The 27,617-nt window shown below is 33.2% G+C and overlaps 3 protein-coding genes across 5 annotated transcripts in view; 2 read left to right on the forward strand and 1 right to left on the reverse strand.

Moving 5' to 3' along the window:
* Window positions 1-27,617, reverse strand: part of LOC129787307 (DNA-binding protein RFX2) — an 865,065-nt gene that overhangs the window by 510,755 nt on the left and 326,693 nt on the right. The gene's annotated exons all lie outside the window — the stretch shown is intronic.
* On the forward strand, window positions 16-18,249 carry LOC129787304 (putative cysteine proteinase CG12163). Of its 2 annotated transcripts, XM_055822789.1 has the most exons (8): window positions 31-221; window positions 653-712; window positions 10,921-12,102; window positions 12,323-12,534; window positions 15,066-15,404; window positions 16,249-16,590; window positions 16,768-17,544; window positions 17,611-18,249. In XM_055822789.1, the coding sequence occupies exons 1-8, from the start codon at window positions 81-83 to the stop codon at window positions 18,053-18,055; spliced, it is 3,498 nt and encodes a 1,165-aa protein (XP_055678764.1). In that variant the 5' UTR covers window positions 31-80; the 3' UTR covers window positions 18,056-18,249. The 2 variants fall into 2 exon arrangements, with proteins under 2 accessions (XP_055678765.1, XP_055678764.1); XM_055822790.1 differs by lacking the exon at window positions 653-712 and having other exon boundaries at window positions 16-221.
* Window positions 18,599-27,466, forward strand: LOC129787363 (uncharacterized). The gene is made up of 2 exons (XM_055822901.1): window positions 18,599-18,847; window positions 26,810-27,466. Exon 2 carries the CDS (start codon window positions 26,844-26,846, stop codon window positions 27,387-27,389), a length of 546 nt encoding a protein of 181 aa, XP_055678876.1. The 5' UTR covers window positions 18,599-18,847; window positions 26,810-26,843; the 3' UTR covers window positions 27,390-27,466.

Genomic DNA, 27,617 nt, shown 5'->3' on the forward strand with positions numbered 1-27,617 from the left:
ATGAACGAATGTTTTGACGGAAATTGAATGAAAAGAAAAATCACGTCATTCAGTCAAGTGCCAGCTGATCAGCAGTGAAGATGTTTAGTTCTCGGAGAAAAAGCCTTTTTCTCATTTTCCTCTCCTGTGTCACAATAAGTTTTGTGTTTTGCAGTGAAACTGAAAATGTGAGTGTCAAGACGGAAAATCTCGATGTTCCAAGTGCAGAAGTGGCGGATGAGGTAAAGCTTAAAAAATGAGAGAATCTCTTTGTTTTCTAATAACAAACAACAATGCACTTTATCCGCAAACATCTCTGGCAATTTTGTGCTCACAAATCTTTCCTGGAAAATTAGTCATCAATTTCACCTTCTCACGGAGAGGGAGAATTGTACCATTTCCTCGTAATACTCGCATGAACGTTGTGTGCTAAATGATTTTTGCGTCTTAGCAAAATTATTTTCCTTCTTTTCATTACTCGCAATCTCTGGTATATGACATTTCAGGTTAAAAGATCAAGCAAAATAATCGAAATAATCATGTAAATTAGGCTGTTAGCTCTACATTTATTTATCTCTTCACACAGAGTCAGGAACACCCTGCATAACATGCGGGAAAATATTTCTGATTTTGCAACAAAAAAAAAGAAATTCCAAAATTTGTGCTTTTGTAGAGAGATGCCATCCAAGCTGGTGCTCTTGAGCTGGAGCATGAAGTAGTTAACGAACAGGCGGTAAGTTTTCTTCCAAAACTCAGAAATTTTTGTTGGCAATGCAAGAAAATCCATTGCACGAATTCATTCTTTCTATATAAATAGGGGTGGATGGTCTAAATAAGACCTGAAGAATTTATTAAAAGCGTCTTTGTACTGAAGCTCCACCTGGTAGAGTAGTTTCGGGTGAGAATTAACCAATGAACGCTCTGCTTATGAGCTAATCAGTCAATCAGCGTGAACGTCCAATTCTTCTTCTTATTTATTAAAAACTCAATTGTGGCTGGAGTAACAGTGCAAAGAAGTTTTAAATAGAATATATAGCTCTTTATTTAAAGAATTTTTCAATAGATTACCAAATAGAAAAAAAAAAATCTGAAAAAATTAAAGAAAAATCAAGAAAAAAGAATCTTCACAAAATTATTTTCATTGAAAACTACCAAAGGTCAGTTTTGGGTCATCCTCCCATGAATGCATAGCGACGCGCCCGAAGATTATGAACCATACTCCTGTGTTAAAAGATAGGAATATGGTTCATAATCTTCGGGCACGTCGATAGAAAGTAAAATGAAAATGCATGGCCTTAATTCTCAAAGTTCAAACACGAAGCGCCACTACCACCTTCCACACAGGAAATAGTCTCATTTAGCAGGAATGCAAAGAAAATCTCAAATTAACTGCTAAAAGAATTAATTTCACACTAAAACAACCCATATAGAATTTATCATCAATCAAATATAAATTCGTTAAAAAAAAAGAAGATAATCATGAGGTCAGGAACACGCGAACAGAGATATTTGCCATGGAAAGTTCATAAATCAGGGAAAATTGCAAATAAATCAGTAAAAGTGGCTCAAGATTAGATTGTTTTGAAATACAAACAAAAATATCCATAAAAAATCGAGTTTTTCATTGTAGGTGATAAGAAAATGCTTCTTTGTTTATTTCTCATTGAGAATTTATATACATATTTACTCTGCAAGCAATAATGTTGGGGAACCTGGGGTAATTCGGTGAATTTTTGGGAGATAATTTTTCCTGAGTTCCATGGAAATATTTGAGATTTTCCATGACAACTATCTTATAGGAAATTTTCCGGGCTACAACTTTGTCTCAGACGATTTCACTCTATCTCAACGGGAAAATGCTTTTTCATGCCATTTTCCAAACCCTTCCACATTTGCCTGTTCCAAAAATCTTGGGGTAAAATGGTGAATGATTTTCAAATGCGTTTTTCTTTGAAAATCCATGTCTTAGAGGTTATTGATTTGCTCTGGGATAAACATACCTGTTTCGATTGAGAGATTTCACTCCGTATCGTAATGATTATTCACTTTTTAGTCCTATAAAATTGATAAAACACAAATTTTGTCGAAAAGCACTTCCATTTGTTTGTTTTCTACAACTTCCCGTCAGATCTGTGTGCAACAAAAACCCAGCGGACAAGGAATTTCATACTCGTAGCTACTTTGGTAGCAAAATCAATATAATAATTTATTTAACAAGGAGAAATTTTTTAAGAAAAATTACGAAAAAAACATTATTTCGAGTTAATTAATTGTTTATATTACCTAATCTACCTAATGCATATTATCTGTGAAGAATTGAATGGAATAAAAACATTGATTTTGTAGGGCGAAAATTTTGGACGATTATTCCATTACGCGTCAATAGTAAAATAGATTGTAGAGAGAGAAAACACTATATGAGTGGAAGGAGGCAAAATTTTTCACCATTTTACCCCAAAAAATATTCACCGTCTTGCCCCAAGTGCTACCTTTTAGTGAAAACTTCATAATAGAAAACTCGGAAAATTTGTGGGAAAAATCAGAATAGGTTTGTGTTCAGCAATAATTGCTTTATTGAAAAAATGCATTTTCATAATTTATTACACAGAATAAGATGGTAAGAATTGAAATATGGTAAGGTGGTAAAAGTAACTTTAGACATCGGAAAATTATTTTCCTCAATAAAATCCAAAGTATTCGTTCTACATGACTAAAACTTTCTGGGATTATGAAGAGGTGTAAGAAGCACCTGTTATCTGAATGAGAATGATTAGGACATTGTATTTCATGAGATATTGAATTTAATTTTTTTCCCGATTCACCATTTTACCCCAGTTACCCCTATAACTGAAGATGCTGAGCAAATAATAAATAAGCAATTCTGACGTATTACGTTAAATATACTTTATTTGTTTGTATAATGCAATTATGATACAAAAAAACTATTTAAAAAACTATTTATTTATGCTTAATTTAGTTGATTTATTAGGCTAACTAGACTAAGAATGCGCATAAAAATATGAAACTTAATTTAATATTAAAAAATGGCTGCCTTAATACTTTTTATGCTGGAAATTATTTTCGTTAGATTACCTACTTCTAACCTATGTCAACTATGGCCTAAATTTTGGAAAAAATCTTTTTTTTTGACAATTCTTGTGTCTTTTTATGTTTTTTTTATTGAAAAAACTGTAGCTTTTTTTTTTAAATTTGTAAGGGATTGGAAAATTTTCTTTTAAATGGTTTTCTCTTTCTGAGGCTAAAGTTTATTAATAAAATACTCAATCTGTTAGGGCAAAAATGTGTCTTTCCTAATAAGGTAAAAGGTAAAAGTTTAAAAGTTTCTTTAAGCCTGTTCATTTAGTTCTTTTCATAAAATTCATTAAAAAGTATTTTTCTGATTAAAAATAAAGTAGTATTTAAAGACTTAGCAGATCTTAAAGAACTAGTACCTAACTGAACTTGGAATTAAATCTTGTATAGCAAAAACTGTTTCTTGCTTAACAACTCTAAAATTTAGTTACTGGTTCTTTAGTTCTGTTAAGTTCTTAAATTCTCATTATAAAGTAATATCAAGAAATTAAATAAAAAAAATGTTTTTGGTACCTATAATAAAATATTCAAGGGCTTGTCAAGTTTAAGAAACTATTAACTTAACATTAGATTTCATATTAACCAAAACACATTTTCTGCTATAAAATATAAATTATTTTGTTTATAAATTGAAATTGAAAACCGTTAGAAAAAACTTTTATTTCCATGCAAATTAAAATAAATCTGCTAAAATATATTTTTCTTTAAGAATCTTCAAAAGACGAGGAAGTTTTCCCACAGAATTTAGGCTTAGGTTTATACAATAATGTCTTTTCATCTTTAATTGTCTTTAAAAGATATTCTGGACACTATTAACCTTTTTATCATTGAATAAATGCCAATTTTCTTTGATGAAATCCTTTGTTACATTCGTCTGACATCCCATATTGTTAACAATGCAAGATGGACTAATGCCATTCCTCACGTTGTAGTCATCAATCCACAATTCAATGCCATTCCTTATAGCCCAATTTCGAATGAGTACCATGCATTGACACTGAAGGGGATTCTTACTAATAGACAGTCTTTTGAGTTTATTTAAAATCTGCAAAAAACGTTAAACGATAAAAGCTAAAATTAAGGTAGTTTAGTTTTGTGTTCAACTTACACTATTACTGCTCACAATCTCTCCTGTTCCCTCTTTCCATCCGGGAATGTTGAAATATGCCATATTATTCCCTGCTAGGTGCAAAATGTTTAAGAACATTGTCTTATCGAAGAGATTAGCGGGTAATTGTAGCACAAGATTGTTGGAAAGATCTAAGGTTTTGAGTTTGATCATATTGTCAAAAGCTCCGTCCTCAATGGTGGTAATTTCATTGTCATTAATGTAGAAGACTGTAACCTTAGAGAGGCGTCTAAAATCATCTCGCTCGATTTTCCTAATTTTATTGTAGGACAAACTTATGCGAGTTAGTTTGAGGTCATCTTCGTAGGATTGGAAGAAGTTTACATTTGTTAGGTAGTTGTTAACCAAATCCAGGGATCTCATATTTTTGAATGAATCCACGAGGAAATGTGGTTCTACTACGTGAACGTAGCACGTAGTACAGCTGAAACGGACAACATTTTCAAGAGACGTCTGACTACGTAGTTCGTAAACTTCATTTGAATCAAACTGCAGCCAGTTTAGATTTTTCAATGCAGTACAATTTAAATTGTCCATTGTCCTTATTCGGTTGTACTTCAAATTGATAAAAGTTGTCTGTTCTAGAACTGGAAAGGCTACGGCGTGCAAAAGGTTATGAGCTAGTTCAATTGTCTTCAAATTGGGCATATTCTCAAACATTTCTGCGGTAATTGTGGTCAAGGCGTTGTCATCGAGATAGATGTAGTTCAAGTTCGGCAGGACTAGGTTAGAGCCTTTGAAGCCTTTGATTCTGTTGCGAGATAGATGCAATGATTCCATAGTTTCACTTTCAATTTGAAAATGAGTTATAAGATTATTTTCCAAATACATAATGGAAATTTGGGGTAGATTTTTATCCGTAACCTTAACAATTTGTACGCGGTTATTGGAGGCTTGAAAGTCTGCTAAATGTGGGAGTATCACGCGCGTAAAGTCAATTTTGCATAATTGATTGTCATTGAGAAGGAGTGTTTCCAACGTTGGAGCTACCATTTTAAAGACTTTCATATCAATTGACGAGAGAATATTTTCCTGAAGATCAATTGATGTAACAGCGTCCAATCCTTCAAAACAATTATTGCTAACATTGAGAATTCCAGCACCTTTGAGGTTCACTGTCGTTGTTTCTTTGAACTTGTGAAACACAGGTTTATAGCAGACAAAATAACTCGATTTATTGATCACTGTAAATCCCATCACGGGTTTATCCTCTGGATGTTCGTACACGAAGAGATCTTCAAATGAATTGCACGTAATTCCCAAACGGGACCACGGTGGGGATGTCACAGTGCAGGAATTACATTTATATTTTGGGATATTCACAGCAAAAATACAAAGGACTAGTGTAACGTCCAAGACAATCTTTCGCCACGACATTTCTCAATGAAAATCTTCCACTGACTGGTACCAGCAAAGTATATGTACCGTTCGAGATGAATTTCGCATATTTCTTCAATCAATGTGTTGTATAAACTGTAATGATGTCGCGGTGTGTTTAAACTGGTTCTGTTGGTCTTCTACTTTTACCTGCTTTTCTTCAAGACGCTGCTTCTGTGGATGGCTAAGATTTCAATGTCATCAGATTGGCCTTAAACTTGGTTAGAGTTGGAATTTGTCAAAAACGTTTTCTTTTCGATTTTGAGGTATCGTGTTTAGGGGATGATTCTTTTAAAAATTTCTTATTTTCTTACAATTCGTCATAAAATTTTTGTTACTCTATGAAAAGTCCTAAAAGATTTTTACAGTTTTCAAGAAAAGATTTTCAAAAGAATCATTTCCTAAACACGATACCTCAAAATCGAAAGAATAAACCTTTTAGAAAAATTCAAACTCATCTCAACAACAAATCTTTTATTTTCCGTTTACGGAACGACAATACAAACGATTTAAAAAAAAATAAGAACTGTCAAAATCTTACAACATCTTTCAAGTTGTAAGCGAAGAAAAGAGTTTTGACAAAATCGACCCTTTAGTTTTAATTTATTTTCTAAAATTTTATGTAGACTAAAAAAGTTAAGATTCCTGTAAGTGGTTAAGCTTACCTTACCAGTCTGTTGGTTTATTTTTAAAACTTACACTCTCTCATGTGATGTTGTGACGTCTCAATTTTTTGACCTTTCTGGGTTTTCCGTCGATATTTTATAGGTATGTAGGTGTGTCTACATAAGCAAAGTTGCACGAATAAAATGCAAAATATTTTTTTTTTTGAATGTTTGATTTTTTAATATTTATTTTCTATATTCTAAAAACATTTTTCTTATTTTTATGATTCTATTTTCCATGATATTTCCTTTAATCCTGAATTTTGAAACATATAAGAACAGGAGAGGTGAATGTCCTTTAGACTTCCGTACGGAATGAATAAATATCCGGTTCAGTATCCTCAAAGATATTGCTGTATTTTTTATCGTTGAATAAATGCCAATAATCTTTGACGAATTCCTTCCCAATATTAGCCTGACATCCTAAATTGTTAACAATACAAGATGGATTTATGCCATTCCTCACATTTTTATCATCGATTTTCAATTCAATGCCGTTTGTCTTAGCCCAAGAACGAATCAATATCACACATTGGCACTGCAGGGGATTCTTGTTGATTGTTAGATTTTGGATGTTATTCAAGGTCTGAAAAATAAATTAAAAAAGAGATATTAGTTTGTCTTTTGGAGGTTATGTAAAAAAGACGCGTTAAACGGCGTCCTTATACGAGATCTGTCAAAAAATGTATAAATCTCGAATACCGCTATTTTAATTTATTTTCTAAGTAAACTTACGCTATTAGAGATAGAAATTATTCCTGTTTCTTCTTGCAATCCAGGAATATGGAAGAAAGCCATATTATTGCTTTGTAAATCCAAATTTTTCAATGATGCAATATTGTCGAAGAGATTAGCTGGCAATTGTAGCAGGAGATTATTGGAAATATCTAAGATTTCTAGCTTCTGCATTTCATCAAAGGATCCTTCTTCAATAAGAGCAATTTCATTATCGTTGAGATAAAATTTCGTTACGGCTGTTAGTCGTTTGAAGTCATTCTTTCCGATTTTCTTAATTTTATTATCAGAAATGAGAATTTTAATGAATTTTAGATCTTCATCATATGCCTGGAAGATGTTCGCAGTTGTTAGGTAGTTCTTTGGCATTTCTAGCCAATCTATATTCTTGAAGGTGTCCGCAAAGAAGTATGGTTCAATGGTATGGAGGAAACAAGCAAAACAATAGAAGCTTTCAATATGTTCATAATTGGATTCACCAATACTCTCCAGAATGGAAATCTTATTTAGGTCAAGACGCAAATTGCTGCTGTTACCCAACACTGTGAGTTGAAGGTTATTGAAGGTCCGCAAACGATTATCCTTTAAATTGATGTAAGCATTTGGTTTTACTGTTGTAAATGAGACTGTGTGCAAACGATTATGGGATAGGTTGATATTTTCCAAGTTTGGCATGTTTGCAAACATTTCTGATGTTATGGTCGTTAGAGCGTTGTCATTTAGGTTAATTGTCGTAAGATTTGGAAGTACCAAGTTGGAGCCATTGAAGGTCTTAATTCGGTTGTACGATAAATCCAATCGTTGCATTGTTTTACTTTCAATTTGAAATTTTATAATTAAATTCTTATAAAGTTCCACAACACGAATTTTGGGAAGATTTTCATCCTTAATCTTAACGGATCTCAAACGGTTGTAGTAAGCGTCCACATATATCAATTCAGGAAGTTGTACACGTGAGAAATCAAGCCTAAATAGGTAATTATGGTTGAGATAAATTAATTCCAATGTATCTTTAGCAGGTGTGAAAATATCCATTTCCAATGATGACAATTCATTGTTTTGCAAATCAATTAAAGTCAAAGCCTTTAAGCCTGTAAAACATTCCGTACCGACGTAACGAACTCCAGCTTTGTCAAAGATTATTTCCGTTGTTGCATGAAATTTTTCAAAAATCGGTTCATCACATATGAAATCACTTTCACTTGAATTAACATTTGTCACTTTAATTCTCGTTTGTTTCTCGGGATTTGGGTAGTTGAAGAGATCTTCAAATGAATGGCAGTCAAGATTTCCAAAACGATCCTGTTCACAGGAATTGCACTTAACTCTGATGGTGCAAATACTTAGAATAAGGGACACGTGCAAGAGAACTTTCAGCCACGACATTTTGCAATGAAAATCACAGATTGACTGCCTTAAAAAATCTTTAATTCTATCAAAAGGATTGTGCACGCGTTGTCTCCACAATCAAGCCAATCAATGTGTTAAATAGTGATGTATATAGTAGGTAGTGTGTGATGATGTTTGTGGGATATGTATAAAATAAACTTGTTTTATCCATTTTATGCTCTTTTCGATTCTTTTTGGGATGATTTTCTTACATTGTGACGTCTGCATTGGTCGACCTTGCTTGCGTCTGTTTTATACATAATACACTAAATTATATGTTGTAAATAATCTGCATATTCTTATGAGTTTTGTTAACCTTAGATGAACTATGTAGGTGTAGAAGAACCTGCTTCACGAGTACAAAATAAAAACAAATCAATATTCTTTAATTTATTTTAATATTTTATTTTAGAGTTTAAAAGAAATACGAAAGGATCTATTAAACCTAAAAAAAAGCTTGAAATTATAATCTTACATAGAAAATTTTAGCCGCATTCAATGATTTGGGTACTATCATATAGAAACTAAATTACTTAATTTTTATCTTTTTTAGGGGTTAAAACTAGACAATCACGTACCTATTAAAATTAAAAAAAATCTATATTTATGGCTTTTACTGCTCTAATTACAAGATTTGGTTTACTATTTTATAGTTCCAAGTTTTCAGGATTATCTTGGAAATTCAAAATATTTCAAGATTTGGTATTCTAACATCATGACATAGAGATTTACGGTCAAACCCTAACCTAAAAATCTTGATTCTTCATACATCTTCCAATCTGGGAAAACTTGGAAAAATTTGCAAAAAAAAAAACATAAACAATGGGCCTTATTCAGCGACCAAGAAACCCTTGAAATTCGCTTGAAATCTTTAAATTTCAGTACAAAATTCAAAGATTTCAAGGGCTTCTTGGTCTCTGAATTAGGCCCAATGTTCCTATTTTTCTCACTTTTCGTTTTTCTGAATGAAGCCAAAGCTTCTGTACGGTATCGATCGATAATATATTTTTACGTAGGTATTTCACTTTAAAAAAAATATTCTGAATTTTGAAGCACAGAAGCTTATGCTCCAATTGGTTCATTGTGAAGTAAATTGTTGAATCATAAGCTTTACACCAAAAAAGCCTAACTGAACTACAATGTTTGCTATGTTTAACCAACTCCAGTGGAAAATAGAATAATAATAAGCTTTTTTTTCATAATTTTGTACGTTTGATGCGCCTCAATGAAGTCACGACGATAAGAGTTCTAAAAATGAATAAACTCCTTCTCTGGATAATTTTAATTAACCTTTTGGAGGATTTTTCTGCCCATTGTGGCCAATTTAATTTTTTAAATCTTTAAAAAATCAAATCTATATTAAGTTATTTTGATAACTGCTATATTTTATTGAGTAGGTTAGGTAAATTCAATTACTTCAAATTCGTTTAAAAAAAATTTGGAAGAATATTTGTTTTTTGAGAGAAAATTAAGTTCTAAATTTGAGGTTAGAAATAACGGATCTTCCAAGGGTTAATTAACAAGAAATTCCTCAAAAAGAAAAGACTTTATTAAGAAATAAAATATATTTGTTCTAATTCTGCATGTTTCATTTATAACAAAATTAATAGAAATTAATTAAAATAATGTAATGAAAATCAGCAAATTTTCGGCAAATATTCTCTTTTCAGCATCATTTTAATAATTCTTGTAATGAATAATTAATAAAATACAAGGGGTGTTTATCTGGACAAAATTATTCGAATCTTCGGAAATATTCGGTTTATTCACTAATATTCGGATGATTCGCCAAGGAAATTCAAATATAGGTCTAAGCCTAAACATGTTAAATTCAAGCATAAAAATGCTTAAATCAAACCGAAAAGTTGGTAATTCAAGCCGAAGAGTTCTAAATTCATGTCAAAAAGTTGTAAAATCAACCCCAAAAAAGAAAAAAAATTTAGCCAATTTGGTTTTAAGTCCCAAAAGAGCTCAGATTGAGGAACAAAATTTATTTAAAAAAATTATAAAAGCCTATAAAAAGGACTAGATTCAAACTGAAAAGTAGTAAATTAATGCTAAAAAGAAGTAAATTTAACCCAAAAACAGACTAAATTCAAACCAAAAATTCCTAAATACGTTTTTGGGATTTTTTCGGTTTTAAGTTTATCGATTTTTAGCAAAAGATGTTCTTAAAATAGAAATCAATTCTCATAAATCTGATACCATTTTTAAGTCAATATTAGGCCCTTATTTTTCCATAATTTTCTACATTTAAAGTCTTAATAATTTTAACTAATAGTTAATTTAAAAAGACACTAGAAAGTCAAATTTGGGCCGCATTTCCCTAACGAATGGTCAAATAATTTTTCAGATCTTCATAAATATTCGGATGATTCGCTTAAAAAGCCAAAATATTCGCCAGATAAACACCCCTTGATAAAATAAAATAACACTGCTACACACACATAATTTAAATTTAAAAAAAAAAGGGAAGCACCTCACACAGAGCTCGGGCGAGGGAGGATGAAGCCGATCCAATGTGTCTCTCTCTTGGTTTCTATTCCCAAACAGGATCAGCCAACATCCGGGGAGCGTTTTGTGGCCATTCACGTGGACACGATGGGAATGCGCGAGGAGCTGAGCCCCACACTGTTGGGACTTACGCACCTCGCTCTGACATTCCTCCCGGCTGAATATCAATTCCTCACGGTGATTTCGGCAGCGCGGGAAGTCGTAGCTGGGGTGCGATTTATTCTCGTTGTCAATGCTGAACGTGTGGAGACGGGAGAGAGGGTTGTGTGTGGCATGGAGATCCTCGAGAAGCCCTGGATAACCACGGAATGGGGTGAAAAGTGGAGGATGCTTGAGAGGACAAATTGCACAGGAAGTCCAAATCCCTTGGCGCCTGATAAGAATCAGTATAGTCAGGTTAATCCGATTTTTACGGAGAGGGAGAAGGAAGTCTCCGAAGAGAGGATGAGGGAGGTTGAGAAACAAATTATAACGTCAACCACTCCGAGGGATTTTTACGAAGTTCACGACACAACGACTGAGCTTCCTCTGGCAGGATTGTCGGATGAAATGAAAGCATTGCTTGATGCATTTTTTCAGACATCAGCTGTTCCTAGGCCGGGAGCTCCAAAGCCAAATTCTTGGAGTATTGTGCGAGAGAATGTAGCTCAAGTTGATGGAGGAGTAAGGGGTGAAGTTGAGGAAGAGAAAATTGAACCAAAGGCAGCTTATCCTCAAGGGATAACAGAAGATTCCACTGTGGTATCCTCCACAGAAGCTTTCATTGAGATCACACCAACACCTCTCTCCAATGAAGTTCTCTCCTCCTCGCAAATAACGGAGAATCCTCAATATTTTGAGGAAGATCTCGGTCAGCAGCAAATAATTGATCCTTTCCTGCAAATTGATCCTGCCAATCAACTCCCTCCGAATGACAATGTCCAGGAACAAATCCAGGAACCGTTGAGACAAAAACGAGAACTTGGTGTTACGGAGAAGGAAGAAATTCTCTTACTGCTCAATCGTGCTCTTCAGCAGCTGGATGTGATTGATGAGGATTCCTCAAGGAGGCTTGCAATTGACATCTACCACGTGAAGGTATCGCGAGATGGGGAGCAGTGCAAGACAGTGGCAGCTCATGCTAAAGTAGCAAATAGTCAATGCAGTGAAGGTGAAGATGAAAATTTGCAGGATTGTATGGAAAATGTCTTTCCGGAGACGACAAAATTGTGTGCAATTGAGGTAAATGCATCTGACCATCATTCATGGGAATGGTCTCTTACCTCGCACTAATGCCCATCAAAAAGAAATTCCCTGCGCCCCAACGATCGGTTACTAAAATGCACAAAATTGCCATAACATTCTGGGAATCATTTCATTTATGCTTTGCTTGTTTTATATTATCTTTTTCATTCTTTTAAAGTTTCCTTTAAGAAAATCTTTTTTTTCACTTCCATTTCAGGCCACCCTGTGCAATGATAAATCCCTCAAGCTCAAGAAGACCATCTGCAAGCCAATTCCGGAGAAGAAATCTCGCGAGAAGAGAGGAAATGTTCCAGGGGGAGTGAATGAGATTGATCTGAATGACTTGAAAGATGAATCTCATCCACTTCACGATCTTGTGAGGGAGAGTCTCGCAGGTTTGAGTGAAAAGGAAAATGGAGCTTCGTACAGGTGAGAATTTTACCTTCATTCCTCAATTCTTTTTAAAAAGTCAATCATAACGCGTCCAGTTATAAGAGTTGGTGTCCCACAACGTGTAGAAGTTTGTTTATGCGTTGTAATACTATTTGTGAGCAATATTAGTAGGCAAAGTTGATTTTTTTGTGAAATTCAGCAATTTGTTGCATAAAAATGGTCATATCTCTAGTTCTATAACACCCACAGAAATTTCGTGACAAGTTTTGGAAAGGTCTTGAAATAAGCTATAATTTGACATATATCTCAATGATTTTCAAGGTCACCTCTAGAACACAAAATGGCGGATTTTTGTTTCACAAAAAGAGTTTTTCGCATTTTTCGTCCTGAAGGAATGGTTCTAGAGGTATCTGATGTTCTAGAAAATTATAGATAATTGCAAAATCTTTAATTTGATACCAAGTTGAGTCAAATATGGCTCATAGAACTTTTCAAATGCAAGAATTTTTCAAATGGCCATATCTTCTAAATGGCGACATAGATATTCTTCATTTTCGGACTGGTGAAAGATATTGAGTCAGGCTACAACATATCAAAATTTAAAGGAAATCTATAACAGATGTTCGGAGATATTGCCCCTTAAAGTTAGGCAATTTTTGTTTTAGATTTTAGCTCCTCTTGCGGATGTTTTTGGAACTTGGAATGTTCTAGACAGTTGTAGGGTTTCTTGAAACCTTTCATTTGATATCAAGATGATCAAAATCGGTCAAGCCGTTCTCGAGTTATATTGAAAAAACACTTTTTGCTTTAGACCGCCATATTTGCTAAACCGCTTGACCGATTGTCAAGTATGAATTATCGATGAAAACGTCTCACTGAGCTCTATAACATACTAAAATTTCAGACCTCTAGCTATAAGGGAAGTGATTGATAGTATTTCAAAATGGCGGACGGCGGCCATCTTGGATTTTAAAAATGCGAAAAATTGAAATTTTACACCCATATTTCTATAGAAATCTTCAAACCCGAAGTCTCTATCTGTTATCGTTCTCGAGCTATAAGGCAAAGTTTAGAGTCCCGGACGGCAGGCCGGCCGGATCAAAAATTTTCCACCTCCATTTTCGTAATGTGGGATGTCTAAAACGTGCTCATACCAAGTTTGAGCCCGATCTGAGATGGTCGGTTTTTTCGACGATTACAATACTTGGTGTTGGCCACGAAGTGGAACACCAACTAATAGAATTCTTTGAAAGATTAGAATGATTTTTCTATGCTAATTTCAATGCCATCATCTCTTCAATTTTATTGACAAGGTCAGGAAGATGCGAATTTGCAAAGATGAGAGAGATTATTTAGAGAAGTTTATTTGCTTAATTTTCGCTCAAAAGAAACTTAAGTGGCTCAAAAAAATTATTTATTTTTTTTGCTAATTTAATTTTCTAAAGAATTTGTATTTTTTTGGGCAAATGAGGAAAGAATTCAATATTTAATTTAGAAAATGAAAAATAAATGTCCTTCATAAAAATTATCAGGAAAAGAATTATTTAATTTCAATTTAGGCTTCGAATTTTTAGAGAACTTTTCTAAAGATTTATGAGTTAATAATAATATTACTGGTCTTTGATATTCTGCTAAAAGAAATTGTTAACCCTTTCGCGTTTTATGGGTTATACGCTGACCCAAACGTAAAACATTTTATTTTTCCAGTTATTTATGAATTTAATTGTTTTTCCAAATTTTTATAAATGCATCACGCAAAAGAGGCCAAACAAGACGTTTTGATCGAGAAAAGTCCTCTGAAAGCATCTAAACAATAAATATCGTGATAAAAAGAGTTCATGTTTCAATATTTCAATGTTTCACGTGGATGCGAAAGGGTTAAATTAAAACAGGTCTAAAAATAAGAATTTTTAGACATCTTAGCCAAGACACATTTTACTATAAAAATAAAAGTTTTTAGTTTTATTGCTAAAATATTAATTATGAATTTCAAACTTCTTCGTTGAGTACCGTTTTCAATTATATAATGACGAAAACAACGAAATGTTTCTTAATTTTATTTTATTTTGATATTGTAATTTAATGTGCCTTGAGTGCTATAAAAGATTATGATTGCTAGAATAGCAAGAATGCAAAAATTTTCAAGAAGACTTTATAATACAATTTAAATGAGGTAGAAAGTTTTATAGATTACATTACTTTTTATGATCGTCCTTTAATAGCTATAAAATGCTAACTAAGGTTTCAAAATTCACTACTACGAACATTTTTATAGAAGATTATGGCGCTTTTCGTCAATTTTATAGCAATAGAAGGTAGATTTAAGAGTGCATCATCAATTTTTATTTTGTATTAATTCTCCTTAACTGTAATAAATTTAATCAATTAAATAATAGACTGGTTACAATACAAAAACAAATCTTTTATAGCACAAAATGTGTCTTGACTCAAATCTTAAAATTTTTACACAGAATTCCATTAAATCTTACGTAAAGAATAAAGAAAAATTCCTTTACAATCTTAAAATCATAAAACTAATGATTTTGTTATACTTCTTCCTGCTCCAGCTTTGTCCGCATAAACAGTGCAACGAAGCAAGTTGTGGCTGGAATGCTGTACAAAGTAAATCTCGACGTTAAGGACTCCAATGCAAAGGAAGTTCAGTGCAATTTGAGAATTTGGGAGAGAGCGTGGTTGAATCCAAGCAAGGAAATTGATTTTGATTGCAATAACTCCAAAAAGTTCAAATTCACCCGTGCCCGTCGGTCTGTGGATGATGCTGAGCAACCTCATCCCGTTCTTGTTGGTGGTCCAACACCAATTGATGTGGATAATGATGATAAAGTTAAGGAACTCGTGCGAAATAGTCTTGTGTCCTTCAATGAACAAGATGGGAATAGTTTTGAGTGAGTTTCTGCGAAAAAATAATGTTTTATAGCACAAAAATTGTGTCTCAGCTATAAGATTTGGAAGCTGTACTAATTTTTTTAGACCTTCTAAATTTTTCAAATCTTCTATAAAAAATTCTGATTTCTATTTAAAAATGTTTTATATCACAAAATTGTGTCAGCTAAAAGATTTAGAAGCTGTACTAATTTCTTTAGACCTTCTAAATTTTTCAATTTCTTTTACAAAAAATTCTGATTTCTATTTAAAAATGTTTTATATCACAAAATTGTGTCTCAGCTAAAAGATTTGGAAGCTGTACTAATTTCTTTAGACCTTCTAAATTTTTCAATTTCTTTTACAAAAAATCTGATTTCTATTTAAAAATGTTTTATATCACAAAATTGTGTTTCAGCTAAAAGATTTAGAGGCTGTACTAAATTTTTAGACCTTGTAAATTTTTCAAATCTTCTTTAAAAAATTCTGATTTCTATTTAAAAATGTTTTATATCACAAAATTGTGTCTCAGCTATAAGATTTGGAAGCTGTACTAATTTTTTAGACCTTCTAAATTTTTCAATTTATTTTACAAAAAATTCTGATTTCTATTTAAAAATGTTTTATATCACAAAATTGTGCCTCAGCTAAAAGATTTAGAAGCTGTACTAATTTTTAGACCTTCTAAATTTTTCAATTTTCTTTTACAAAAAAATATGATTTCTATTTAAAAATGTTTTATATCACAAAATTATGCCTCAGCTAAAAGATTTGGGAGCTGTACTATTTTTTTATACCTTCTACATTTTTTCAAATCTTCTATAAAAAATTCTGATTTTTTTTATTTGAAAAAAAAATCTTTCACAGACTTCATCGAATTGTTGCAGCAACGAAAAAGGTTGTTGCAGGAGTTTTGTATGAGATTAAAGCTGAATTCCGTAGCACTGGAGAGTCAAAGGAGATTGTCACGTGCAATTTGTCAGTGTGGGAGAGACCGTGGCTCAAAGTGGACAATAGCCAGACAGATGTTGCTTGCGACAATGCTAAAAAATATAAATTCACCCGATCCCGTAGATCTGTCGATGCAGAACAGCCTCATCCAGTTCTTGGTGGTCCAACGCCCATTGACGTTGAGAAGGATGAGAAAGTGAAGAATCTCGTGCAAAATAGCCTTGTGTCCTTTAATTCAAAGGATGGGAATAGTTTTGAGTAAGTTTTCCAAAGAAATTGATGTTTTATAGCATAAAAAGTGTCTCGGCTACAATGGTTTAAAGTTGTACTAAATTTTTAAATCTGTAAAATCTTGTAAATCTTTTACACAGAATTCCAGAGGAAAGAGGAAATTTTTAATAGAATCAATTTCTTTATTAAAAAAAAATCTTTCAGACTTCATCGAATTGTTGAAGCAACAAAGAAAATCGTTCAGGGAGTTTTGTATGAGATTAAGGTTGAATTCCGAAGTACAGGAGATTCAAAGGAGGTTGTAACGTGCAATTTATCAGTGTGGGAGAGACCGTGGCTCAAGGAGGAAAGCAGCCAGACAGATGTTTCGTGCAACAACGATAAAAAGTACACATTTCGTGCAAAACGCTCTCTAATCTACGATCACAGGCGAAGGGCTGAAGATGATGAGGACGAGCAGAGGCAGCTGATGAATCAGAGGGATACCCTGGCACGGCACGAGGCGCTTTTCCACAAATTCCAACTGAAATTCGGACGTGCTTATCATTCATCAATGGAGAAGAGTCTTCGTTTCCGTATTTTCCAGAATAATTTGGCTAAAATTGAGCAGCTAAATGAACGTGAGCAGGGAACAGCCAAGTATGGTATTACGCAATTTGCTGATCTGACTCCGAGTGAGTACCGCATGAAGACGGGACTGTGGAGGAGGGAATTCGATGAGAATCACATTTCCAATCCAATCGCTGAAATTCCCAACATTAAGCTGCCAAAGAGCTTCGATTGGCGCGACAAGAATGCCGTGAGTGAGGTGAAGAATCAAGGATCATGCGGCTCATGCTGGGCTTTCTCCGTCACGGGGAACATTGAGGGGCTCTATGCCATCAAAACGGGGCAATTGGAGGAATTCTCTGAGCAGGAACTCGTTGATTGTGACACAATTGATGGTGGATGTGCTGGAGGACTCCCGGATAATGCCTACAAGTTAGTAAAATGAATGAAAAGAATTTCCCGGAAGATGATTTTCAATGAAATTTTTCCCTTTTTCAGAGCAATTGAGCAGCTGGGTGGGCTGGAGTATGAGTCAGAGTACCCATATCGTGCCCGGAAGAGTGAATGTCACCTCAATAAGACAATGATGCATGTAAAGGTGAAGGGAGCTGTGGATTTGCCCAAGAATGAGACAGCCATGCAGCAATGGTTGGTGCAAAATGGCCCCATTTCCATTGGAATCAATGCCAATGCTATGCAATTCTATCGCGGAGGAGTCTCCCATCCATGGCGCCCCCTCTGTCGTCACGGGAATCTTGATCATGGTGTCCTCATTGTGGGCTACGGAGTCTCAGAGTATCCGCTGTTCAACAAAACCCTCCCCTATTGGATTGTGAAGAATTCCTGGGGCCCTAAATGGGGTGAACAGGGTTACTATCGCGTCTTCCGTGGGGATAATACCTGCGGTGTTAGTGAGATGGCCACTTCGGCAGTTTTGGCGTAATTCTGCCAACAGCAGGAGGAGGCAGGAAGAGTCAGGAATACTCAAAACGAGCCTACTGAACATTGTGTAGATTAGAACAATAGAATTCCTCTAAAACTATTTCCAATAATCATTTATTTTTTCACGTTTTGTGAACATCTCAAGTTTGTAATGAGTGATTTTTATCGAATAAATCTCAAGAATTATCGTAAGAATATTTTATTTTGGCTTATTTTATGAAAACTTGGGGAAAATAGCCTCTGAGCTTGTTTTCTAAGGTAAGATTGACAGAATAAAAGCACTTTTTTCTCGAGAAATCTTGAATGATTCTTCACTGTTAGAGTGGGGGTGGAAAGTAGACATCCTCCTGAACTTTTTTCACATAATTTCCATCAAATTACTCAAAATTTTAACATACTTTTTAACAATTTTCTTGTGAAAAATAAATATTTGAGATATTTTGGTAGACAAGAAACAAAACATCGAGGAAACACGTATCGTACAAAGTCGGCAAGTCGATAACATCGACGACATAAGACGAATGTTTCAACGAAGAAGGCCGACAAAAAGCTTCATGAACTGACGTTTCATTTTTTTTTCTGCGTGTTCTTCGTGCGTTTTTGTGTTCAATCAGCAATAATTTACAAAAATCTAGTCTTTTTCTCAATTCACTGTGATTTTACGGCAAAACAATGCAAAGTAGATGATCCAAAGATTAATTCAACATTGCAATCTCACCAAATAATCATCACACAGCCCCCATAGCCTACTTGGACAAGTTTTTACACAAAGATTCCTCCCGGACGCCATTAGGTAAGAATAATGAATCTCCTTTGATTTTGAAATGATTTTTAGGGAAATTGTTCAGTAGGGAACTTCCGGATTCGTTTTTTCTTCAATTGGAGGTAATTTCGTGTGAAATTGTCAAGAATCTAGAAGCTTATCTTGTTCCTTTTTGTTCTACCTACATGATCCAATCAAATCGAAGCAACTTTGATTTCTTTTATAACGAAAAAAAGCTGAGAAAAACCGTTTTTTGGGAATTCCTGGAATCGGGAAACGGGCTAGTCAAATTGGCAAAAAAAAAATCAACCAAAAAAAGTTTGATCTTCTAAATACGTTAAACGGTTTCAAAGGAGGCTATGCACGAACTATGAACCAAAGGAGTTTATTCACTTCTGCATTAAAAAATTTCGTATTTAAGGGAGCAAATGAAACAATCTGAAAGCAAATGAAAATGAAAAAAAAATCCATTTATTACTCCGTGATTACTGGGAAAAGTTGGCAAATATTTGCTCAAAAATTTAATAAATGACGTCACTGTTATGTTTTTTGTATTTTTCAAAACACGATACAAAGATTTGGTCTTATTCAGTGACTTAGAAGGCCTTGAAATTCGCTTGAAATTTCAGTACACGATTCAAAGATTTCAAGGATTTCTTGGTCGCTGAAAAGGCCAATTTTCTGTAGAAAATCAGCGAAGAAACATTTAAATGAATGCTTTGAAAAAATAATAAAATACAAAAGTGACGTCATTGTTTACGTTTTTGAGCAAATGTTTGCATACTTATCACTTGTAAAATGCTAAGGGAACCCATCATTCAAAAAGAAACTTCTTTATTTGTTCGAGTAGTAACATTTCACAGTTGAATAGTACTTTGCTATTTCAAACATTTCCAGATTGTATAGGAAGTTATTGATGATATTGCTTAAAAATGCTCAACACTGAACGACAAAATGTGCTCACACGAATTTCTTACTTGAAGAAGAAAACCATGAAGAAAAATTTCACGTAGTCAGGTTTTTTCTTCGCAGCAGAATACGAAGCAGATTTAAACTTCAATTTAGACTCTTAAATTATTTATTAGTGGATCAACAAAATGCTCTAAAATACAATTCTTTAAATCGACTGATTCCTTACATGAAAACATCTATTTTTATAATTAAATTGATTAAACCATTTTTTGAATACTTTCAAACCTGTTTTATTATTCCACAAAAGGAATTTTTTTGTTGCTCACCGGACGCTAAACTTTCCCATTGTACTATTAAAACCATTTTACAAATTTTATTTTCTTTAGAGGAATTAATCTTTTAGACGTAGTTTCTAATCATCATCCTTGTCCAAAACTCCCCTATCATTAAGGATTTTCATCAATTTTATCAAGCAATTCCGTTGAGCCTCGCTGAAATTTTCATAATATTGACCCAGATTTTGCGAGAGAGTCTTTTCTGGGTCATAAATTCCTGCTATTCCATAGATAAGAGGCACATAAACCGTCCAAGAGAAAAATTCTATAAATAAAATTAATTTAGGTACCGTAAGATGGGGTGTTTTGGGATACGCGGGGTGTTTTGGGATTTATTTTTAGAGGTATTTTTAAGGCTAATTTGTAAGAAAAATTGATTTGATTTTTAGGGCAACCTTAGCTAAAATTTTCCGGGGAGTCCGAAAATGGCAACTATTTTCATCCCCCTCCACCCCCACCCCCCCAAAAATACCGTTTTTTAGACAATTCGTTCAAAAAAGCCTATTGAACGAATTGTCTAAAAAACGGTATTTTTGGGGGGGTGGGGGTGGAGGGGGATGAAAATAGTTGCCATTTTCGGACTCCCCGGAAAATTTTAGCTAAGGTTGCCCTAAAAATCAAATCAATTTTTCTTACAAATTAGCCTTAAAAATACCTCTAAAAATAAATCCCAAAACACCCCATCTTACGGTATTTAATGATTAAAGAAATAACTTAGTTTTTTTTTTACCATTCATTCCCTGTTTAAGTACTTCAACATGAATGTCAAAAAGTGTTGGAATTTTGTGGGAGAAGTTTAATTTCTTCAGGACACGCTGAAATTCAGTGTGGTAGCATTTAATAAGGTAGTCGCGAGAATTCAAATTATCTTCGGGTTCACAGAAAGTATTGAATGCTGTAATAATATCATATCCAGGACTTCGCCATGTAGCAAATTGAAAGTCAATCTGAAGATAAAGACAAAGAAACGACGCTGCTTATTAAATGATTTTTAATGGTGCATAAAAAAGGACTACAAAGTTCAATCTGAATTTTTAGTAAACAAGCAGAATTAGACGATCTAATTGTTGTTTTTCTCTACCTTAACTACCTGGTGGACCTTCATAATTATTCTTTATACTTTTAACACACCTGTGATGTCATTAAAATTAATAATAAAAAGATTTTATTAAAAACAAAGACTAAAATAAAAAATCTAGGTATTTAGATACTGAAATTCTAGAAATTTCGATTTAATGCCTAATTAGTTTTTAAAAGATTTATAAAGTTTTAAAGCTTAAAAAATTGATTCTATATGGCTTTACTTAAACGATTTATTAGGAGATTAAATAAATCAGATTTCTATAAATTTTTAGAAACTTGATTTTATTATTTTCTATTTTTCTTAAAGAATTTTTATGATATTTAAATGATGCAAAAACCATTTTTATAAACTGAATTCATTTAGTGATAAAAATAAGAATAAAGCTTACTCAACTCACCATTAGGAATTCTTTCATATCATTTCTTGAAAGCATATTTAATTTATGAAAATCTCCATGATTGAGAACGTTAAAGCCACCATCTTCTGATGTATTTGGTTCTGTAGCTGCTGTAAAATGGGTACTGTAGGGTATCAAACTTCTAAGTTTTTTCCCAATCTCCGAACATTCTTCCCATTTTTCTACAATGGGAACAAATGCTTCATACGCTATATCAATGAGACGTGAATGTACAGGCAAATCAACCATTATGTTGCTGTAAACTGAAAAATCCCATTTCAACTGTTTATGACAATAGTATGAAATTGCATGGAATACAGCAAGTTTTTCCATAACACTCTTGCAATATTCAACTGAATACGGTTCCATGTTCATGGTAAAACCCTTAACGGACATATCCTCAATAATAATCAATTTGGGGTCGCTACAAGCGTAAAAGAATTTAGGAAGAATCATTTCAACATCTTTGACATTTTCCAGAATTTTAGGAATTTCCGAAAAGAATTCTCTGTAAGCTCTACTTTCTATATCAAAAAAGAGCTTTTGTCGTTCATGAGTAACTTCATAGTGATTCCCCGTGGAATATGATAGAACTTTCACAAAAGTGTTATAAGTCTCATCTGGGTTCTTTTGATTTGTCACCTTCACTTTAAATATTTTTGTTGCGATATTTTCAAAAGTTTTATCAAAAGGTTTTATTTCAATTTGCCATTCAATCGAATCCTTTTCACCTCTTTCACGTTTCACGTAGTCATTGAAAATTTCACTAAGGTAATCCTTTGTAAGCCAAGAAGGGATCATTGAATTTTCTTCACTCATTTTAAGCACTTTTCACTATCGGACTTAATATTGAACTGTGCTTTAAAGTTTCCCTCTCTTCTTTTATACATGATCCAATTAAGAACATCTGTTTATGTTTGTTTTTATTCCAACTATTTAATAGTTTTATTCCTAAAAAAATTAATTAGTTTGCTAACTTTTTACATCGAAACCAAATATTACGACGTTTGAATTTTTTGGGTCCTTTTAAACACTCATAACAATTAAAACATAACTTCCGTATAATTTTGGAAGTTAGTCCAATTCATTTAAGTCTTATAAAACTAAGTCTTTAGCGTACTGGGTGTACAAAAATAAAGGCAACTTTTTTCTTTGTTTTTTTTATTTTTTAAATGGCCCCATTACTTATTTAATTTTTTCAACACTGAACGACACAATGTGTCTAGACGAATTTCTCACTTGAAAAAAATAAAATCACGAAGAATAATTTCACGTAGTCAGGTCTTTTCTGGCAGAATACGAAGCAGATTTCAACTCCAATTTGGACTCTTAAATTATTTTTTATTAATGGTTTCAATGAATGCTCTAAAATATAATTCTTTAAATCTCTAATATTCTTTTAAAAATCTTAAAAAATAAAAAGAGGAAAAACATTTCTATATTTTATTCTAATCCTAAAATTAGAACCTACATGTTCTAAACCTATTTTTTACACTATTTAAACCACTTTACACATTTTATTTTTAACAGAATATTTAACCTGTTAGAAATTATGTTGTTTTTAATCATTCTTATCCATGATTCCTCTATCATTTAAAATTTTCAACAATTTTATCAAACAATTTTGTTGAGCTTCGCTGAAATTTTCATAATATTTACGTAGATTTTCCGCGATACTTTTTTCCGCATCATAAATTGCTGCTATTCCACAATCCATAGGCACGTAGACAGACCAAGAAAAAAGTTCTGTAAAAATGTTTTTAAAAATGTTACTTAGGTACTTACAAACAATAAAAAACTTAGTTGAATTTACTTACCATTCATTCCTTGTTTAAGTACTTCAACGTGAATGTCGAAAAGTGTTGGAATTTTGTGGGAGAAGTTTAATTTCTTCAGGACACGCTGAAATTCAGTGTGGTAGCATTTAATGAGGTATTCGCGAGAATCCAAATTATCTTCGGGTTCAGAGAAAGTATTGAATGCCGTAATAATATCATATCCAGGACTTCGCCATGTAACAAATTGAAAGTCAATCTGTTAAATAAAGAAAGGAAAAAAAAAACTAATCAAAGGATATTTCTGAAATACTTTTTAAAGTTAACTTAACATTAAAACTCCACAAGTTTGATCAATGTGAGTGGACTTTAGTTTAATATTTAATAAAATCGCTCCTCATATTTCGTGCTTTATTTTTAGTAAATCAAAAATAATTATACGTTCTTGTTTTTTTTTTCTCTACCTTGATCTTTACAACAATTTTTTGGTTTTCAGTACAGTGATGTCATCAAAATTGACAATAAAATGTTTTTATAGAAAATAAAGTCCAGCAAAATATAGGAACTAATTTAATTTAACCCACTAGAAAATTTGATTTTATCACTCCAGTCTTAAAGTTTTTTTTTAGTTCTAAAGCGTAAAAACTGATTTCTAACTGAATTTGCTTAATATTTTTTCTTAGAGAATAATTAAATCAGACTTTTATAAATTCTTGGAAACTTGATTAATTACTGTACAATTTCTTAAAGGCACAAAATCAGCTTTCTACACTGATTTCATTGAAAATTAGAACATAAATATGTAAACTCACCATTAAGAATTCTTTCATATTATTTCTTGAAAGCATATTTAATTTGTGAAAATCTCCATGATTGAGAACGTTGAAGCCACCGTCTTCTGGTGCATTTGGTTCTGTAGCTGCTGAAAATGGAGTACTGTAGGGTATCAAACTTCTAAGTTTCTTCCCAATCTCCGAACATTCTTCCCATTTTTCTATAACTGTCACAAATTCGTCATACGCTATATCAATAACTGGTACTTGTTTTGGCAAATCAATCATTATGTTGGTATAAATAGAAAAATCCCATTTTAGCTGTTTATTGCAATAGTATGAAATTGCATGGAATACAGCGAGTTGTTCCATAACACTCTTGCAATTTTCAATTGAATAAGGTTCCATGTTCATGGTAAAACCCTTAACGGACATATCCTCAATTATGATGAATTTAGGATCGTTGCAGACGTAAAAGAATTTGGGCAGAATCATTTCAACATCTTTGACATTTTCCAGAATTTTAGGAATTTCCGAAAGAAATTCTCTGTAAGCTCGACTTTCAATATCAAAAAAGAGCTTTTGTCGTTCATGAGTAACTTCATAGTGATTCCCCGTGGAATATGATAGAACCTTCACAATGGTATTGTAAATCTCATCTGGGTCCTTTTGATTTGTTATTTTCACTTTAAATATTTTCGTTGAGAGATTTTCAAAAGGTTTAGCCAAATTTTTTATTTCAATTTGCCATTCAATCGAATCCTTTTCACCTCTTTCACGTTTCACATAGTCATTGAATATTTCACCAAGATAATCCTTTGTAAGCCAAGGAGGAATCATTGAATTTTCTTCACTCATTTTAAGCACTTTTCACTATCGGACTTAATATTGAACTGTGCTTTAAAGTTTTCCTCTCTTCTTTTATACATGATCCAATTAAGAACATTCTGTTTATGTTTGTTTTTATTCCAACTATTTAATAGTTTTATTCCTAAAAAAAATAATTAGTTTGCTAACTTTTTACATCGAAACCTAATATTATGACGTTTTAATTTTTTGGTTCTTTTTAAACACTCATAACAATTAAAATATAACTTACGTATAATTTTGGAAGTTGGTTTTATAAGACTTAAATGAATTGGACTAAGTCTTTAACATACTGGGTGTACAAAAATAAAGGCAAAACTTTTTTATTTGTTTTGTTATGTTTTTTTTTAATGGCCGCCATTACTTATTTAAAGTCAATCATAACGCGTCCAGTTATAAGAGTTGGTGTCCCACAACGTGTAGAAGTTTGTTTATGCGTTATAATGCGATTTGTGAGCAGAATTCATAGACAAAGATTTTTTTTGTAAAATTCGGCAATTTGATGGATAAAAATGGTCATATCTCTGGTTCTATAAGACCTACAAAAATTTCTTGACCAGTTTTGGAAAGGTATTAAAACAGGCTATAATTTGGGATATATTAAGATACTTTTCAAGGTCACCACTAGAACACAAAATGGCGGAATTTTGTTTCACCAAAACAGTTTTTGGCATTTTTTATCCTGAAGGAATAGTTCTAGAGGTTTCTGATGTTCTAGAAAGTTGTAGAGTTTTGCAAAACCTTTAATTTGATACCAAGTTGAGCAAAATCGGACAAGCAGTTCAGGAGATATGGCTCTTAGAACTTTTCAAATTCAAGAATTTTTCAAACTGCGATATCTTCTAAACGGCGACATAGAATTTCTTCATTTTCGGACTGGTGAAAGATATTGAGTCAGGCTACAACATATCAAAATTTAAAAGATTTGCCTAATGGGGATTCGGAGATATTACCCCTTAAAGTTAGGCAATTTTTGTTTTTGATTTTAGCGCCTCTTGCGGCCATTTTTGGAACTTGGAATGTTCTAGACAGTTGTAGGGCTTCGCAATACCTTTCATTTGATACCAAGATGATCAAAATCGGTCAAGCCGTTATCGAGTTATATTGAAAAAACACTTTTTGCTTTAGGCCGCCATATTTGCTAAACGGCTTGACCGATTTTCAAGTATGAATTGTCGATGAAAACGTCTCACTGAGCTCTACAATATACTAAAATTTCAGACCTCTAGCTGTAAGGGAAGTAGTTGAAAGTATTTCAAAATGGCGGACGGCGGCCATCTTGGATTTTGAAAATGCGAAAAAATGAAATTTTACACCCACATTTCTATAGAAAACTTCAAACCGGAATTCTCTATCTGTTACCGTTCTCAAGCTATAAGGCAAAGTTTAGAGTCCCGGACGGCAGGCCGGCAGGCCGGCCGGATCAAAAATTTTCCACCACCATTTTCGTAATGTGGGATGTCTAAAACGTGCTCATACCAAGTTTGAGCCCGATCTGAGGTGGTCGGTTTTTCCGACGATTACAATACTTGGTGTTGGCCACGAAGTGGAACACCAACTAATACATCAGATTTCTATTCTAGATATTTCAGTATAAGTTATTTTATCAGAATTAACTTGTAAAGTTTTCAAAAATTCTCCGAGGACAGATTAACTAGATTCAGAGCTGGTGTCTAGTCTTAGCCGGATGAGGAATTGTTGAATCGGAGCGCAGTCAATAAATTAAAAACTTAATTTTTGCTAATCAGCGACGTTTCGCTATTATATTTAATTAGCATCCTCAGGCTTTGCAGGGAAAATCAATTAATCTAGAAACAATAAAATTTTTTTTCTTCTTTTTTTATTTCAGAAAAAAAAACAGAAAACGCACTCTTTGAATAAAGATGATTAACATGAGCATACAAGAAGGCATTTCGGATTTAATAATAACTGAGGAAGAGGCTGGATACGATGTACCTGAATTTGAAATACTACCGGATGCCATAAGGGGTCCTGAAGTTCCATATTTGAAACATCTCAAGGCTGAATTGGAGGAAACACGGAAGATCCTAAGTCGTGAATCAGGGAGCTTAGAACGTCACACGGAGAAAGCTGTAAATCATCCGGATTTTGAGAAGACAAAACAAACGGAGAAGGAAATCAAGCGTTATCTCAACATGTATGAAAATGAGTTGGCTTACCGTGGTAGCACAAAGCCAATGAAGACATCCCCCGAGGTAGAAGTTGAAGACATGACGATGAATAAGAATCTCCCTATTTTCCTTGGGAGACAATATTTTAAATTCCAACCATCATCAGATTCGGATGAATCTAGTAGCATTAAGACATCCACGACCAGCGATGAAATCACAACAGAGCAGCCACGACAGGATTTATATTGCAACTTCAGCACGGGACAGTTCAATTACTCCTTCCCATTTCAATATTAGCTAAAAAGAAAGGAAATTGTACAAAATTCCACCGATTATGGCCTTTTTTTTTAAATATAGTGAATTATAAAAAGAAATTTATGTGTACTTACTTTGCGCTAATGTGAGATTTGGTGATATTTTTGGGTTCTTAATGTTTCTCTTTCACTACATTCGATTGAAATGAACCAGAGTGATGAATTCTCAGTAGAGGTTGACCCATTCCATTCCACTGCAAATTCATCACTT

Source organism: Lutzomyia longipalpis, chromosome 1 (assembly GCF_024334085.1).
Source record: "Lutzomyia longipalpis isolate SR_M1_2022 chromosome 1, ASM2433408v1".
NCBI classification, from domain to species: Eukaryota; Metazoa; Arthropoda; class Insecta; order Diptera; family Psychodidae; genus Lutzomyia; species Lutzomyia longipalpis.

Bases quoted from the DNA above. Each gene is read 5' to 3' on its own strand.
- LOC129787304 (XM_055822789.1), top strand. From the start codon at position 81: ATGTTTAGTTCTCGGAGAAAAAGCCTTTTTCTCATTTTCCTCTCCTGT. The intron at 222-652 runs GTAAAGCTTAAA...GTGCTTTTGTAG, and splicing joins GTGCAGAAGTGGCGGATGAG to AGAGATGCCATCCAAGCTGG. The intron at 713-10,920 runs GTAAGTTTTCTT...ATTCCCAAACAG, and splicing joins AAGTAGTTAACGAACAGGCG to GATCAGCCAACATCCGGGGA.
- LOC129787363 (XM_055822901.1), top strand. From the start codon at position 26,844: ATGATTAACATGAGCATACAAGAAGGCATTTCGGATTTAATAATAACT.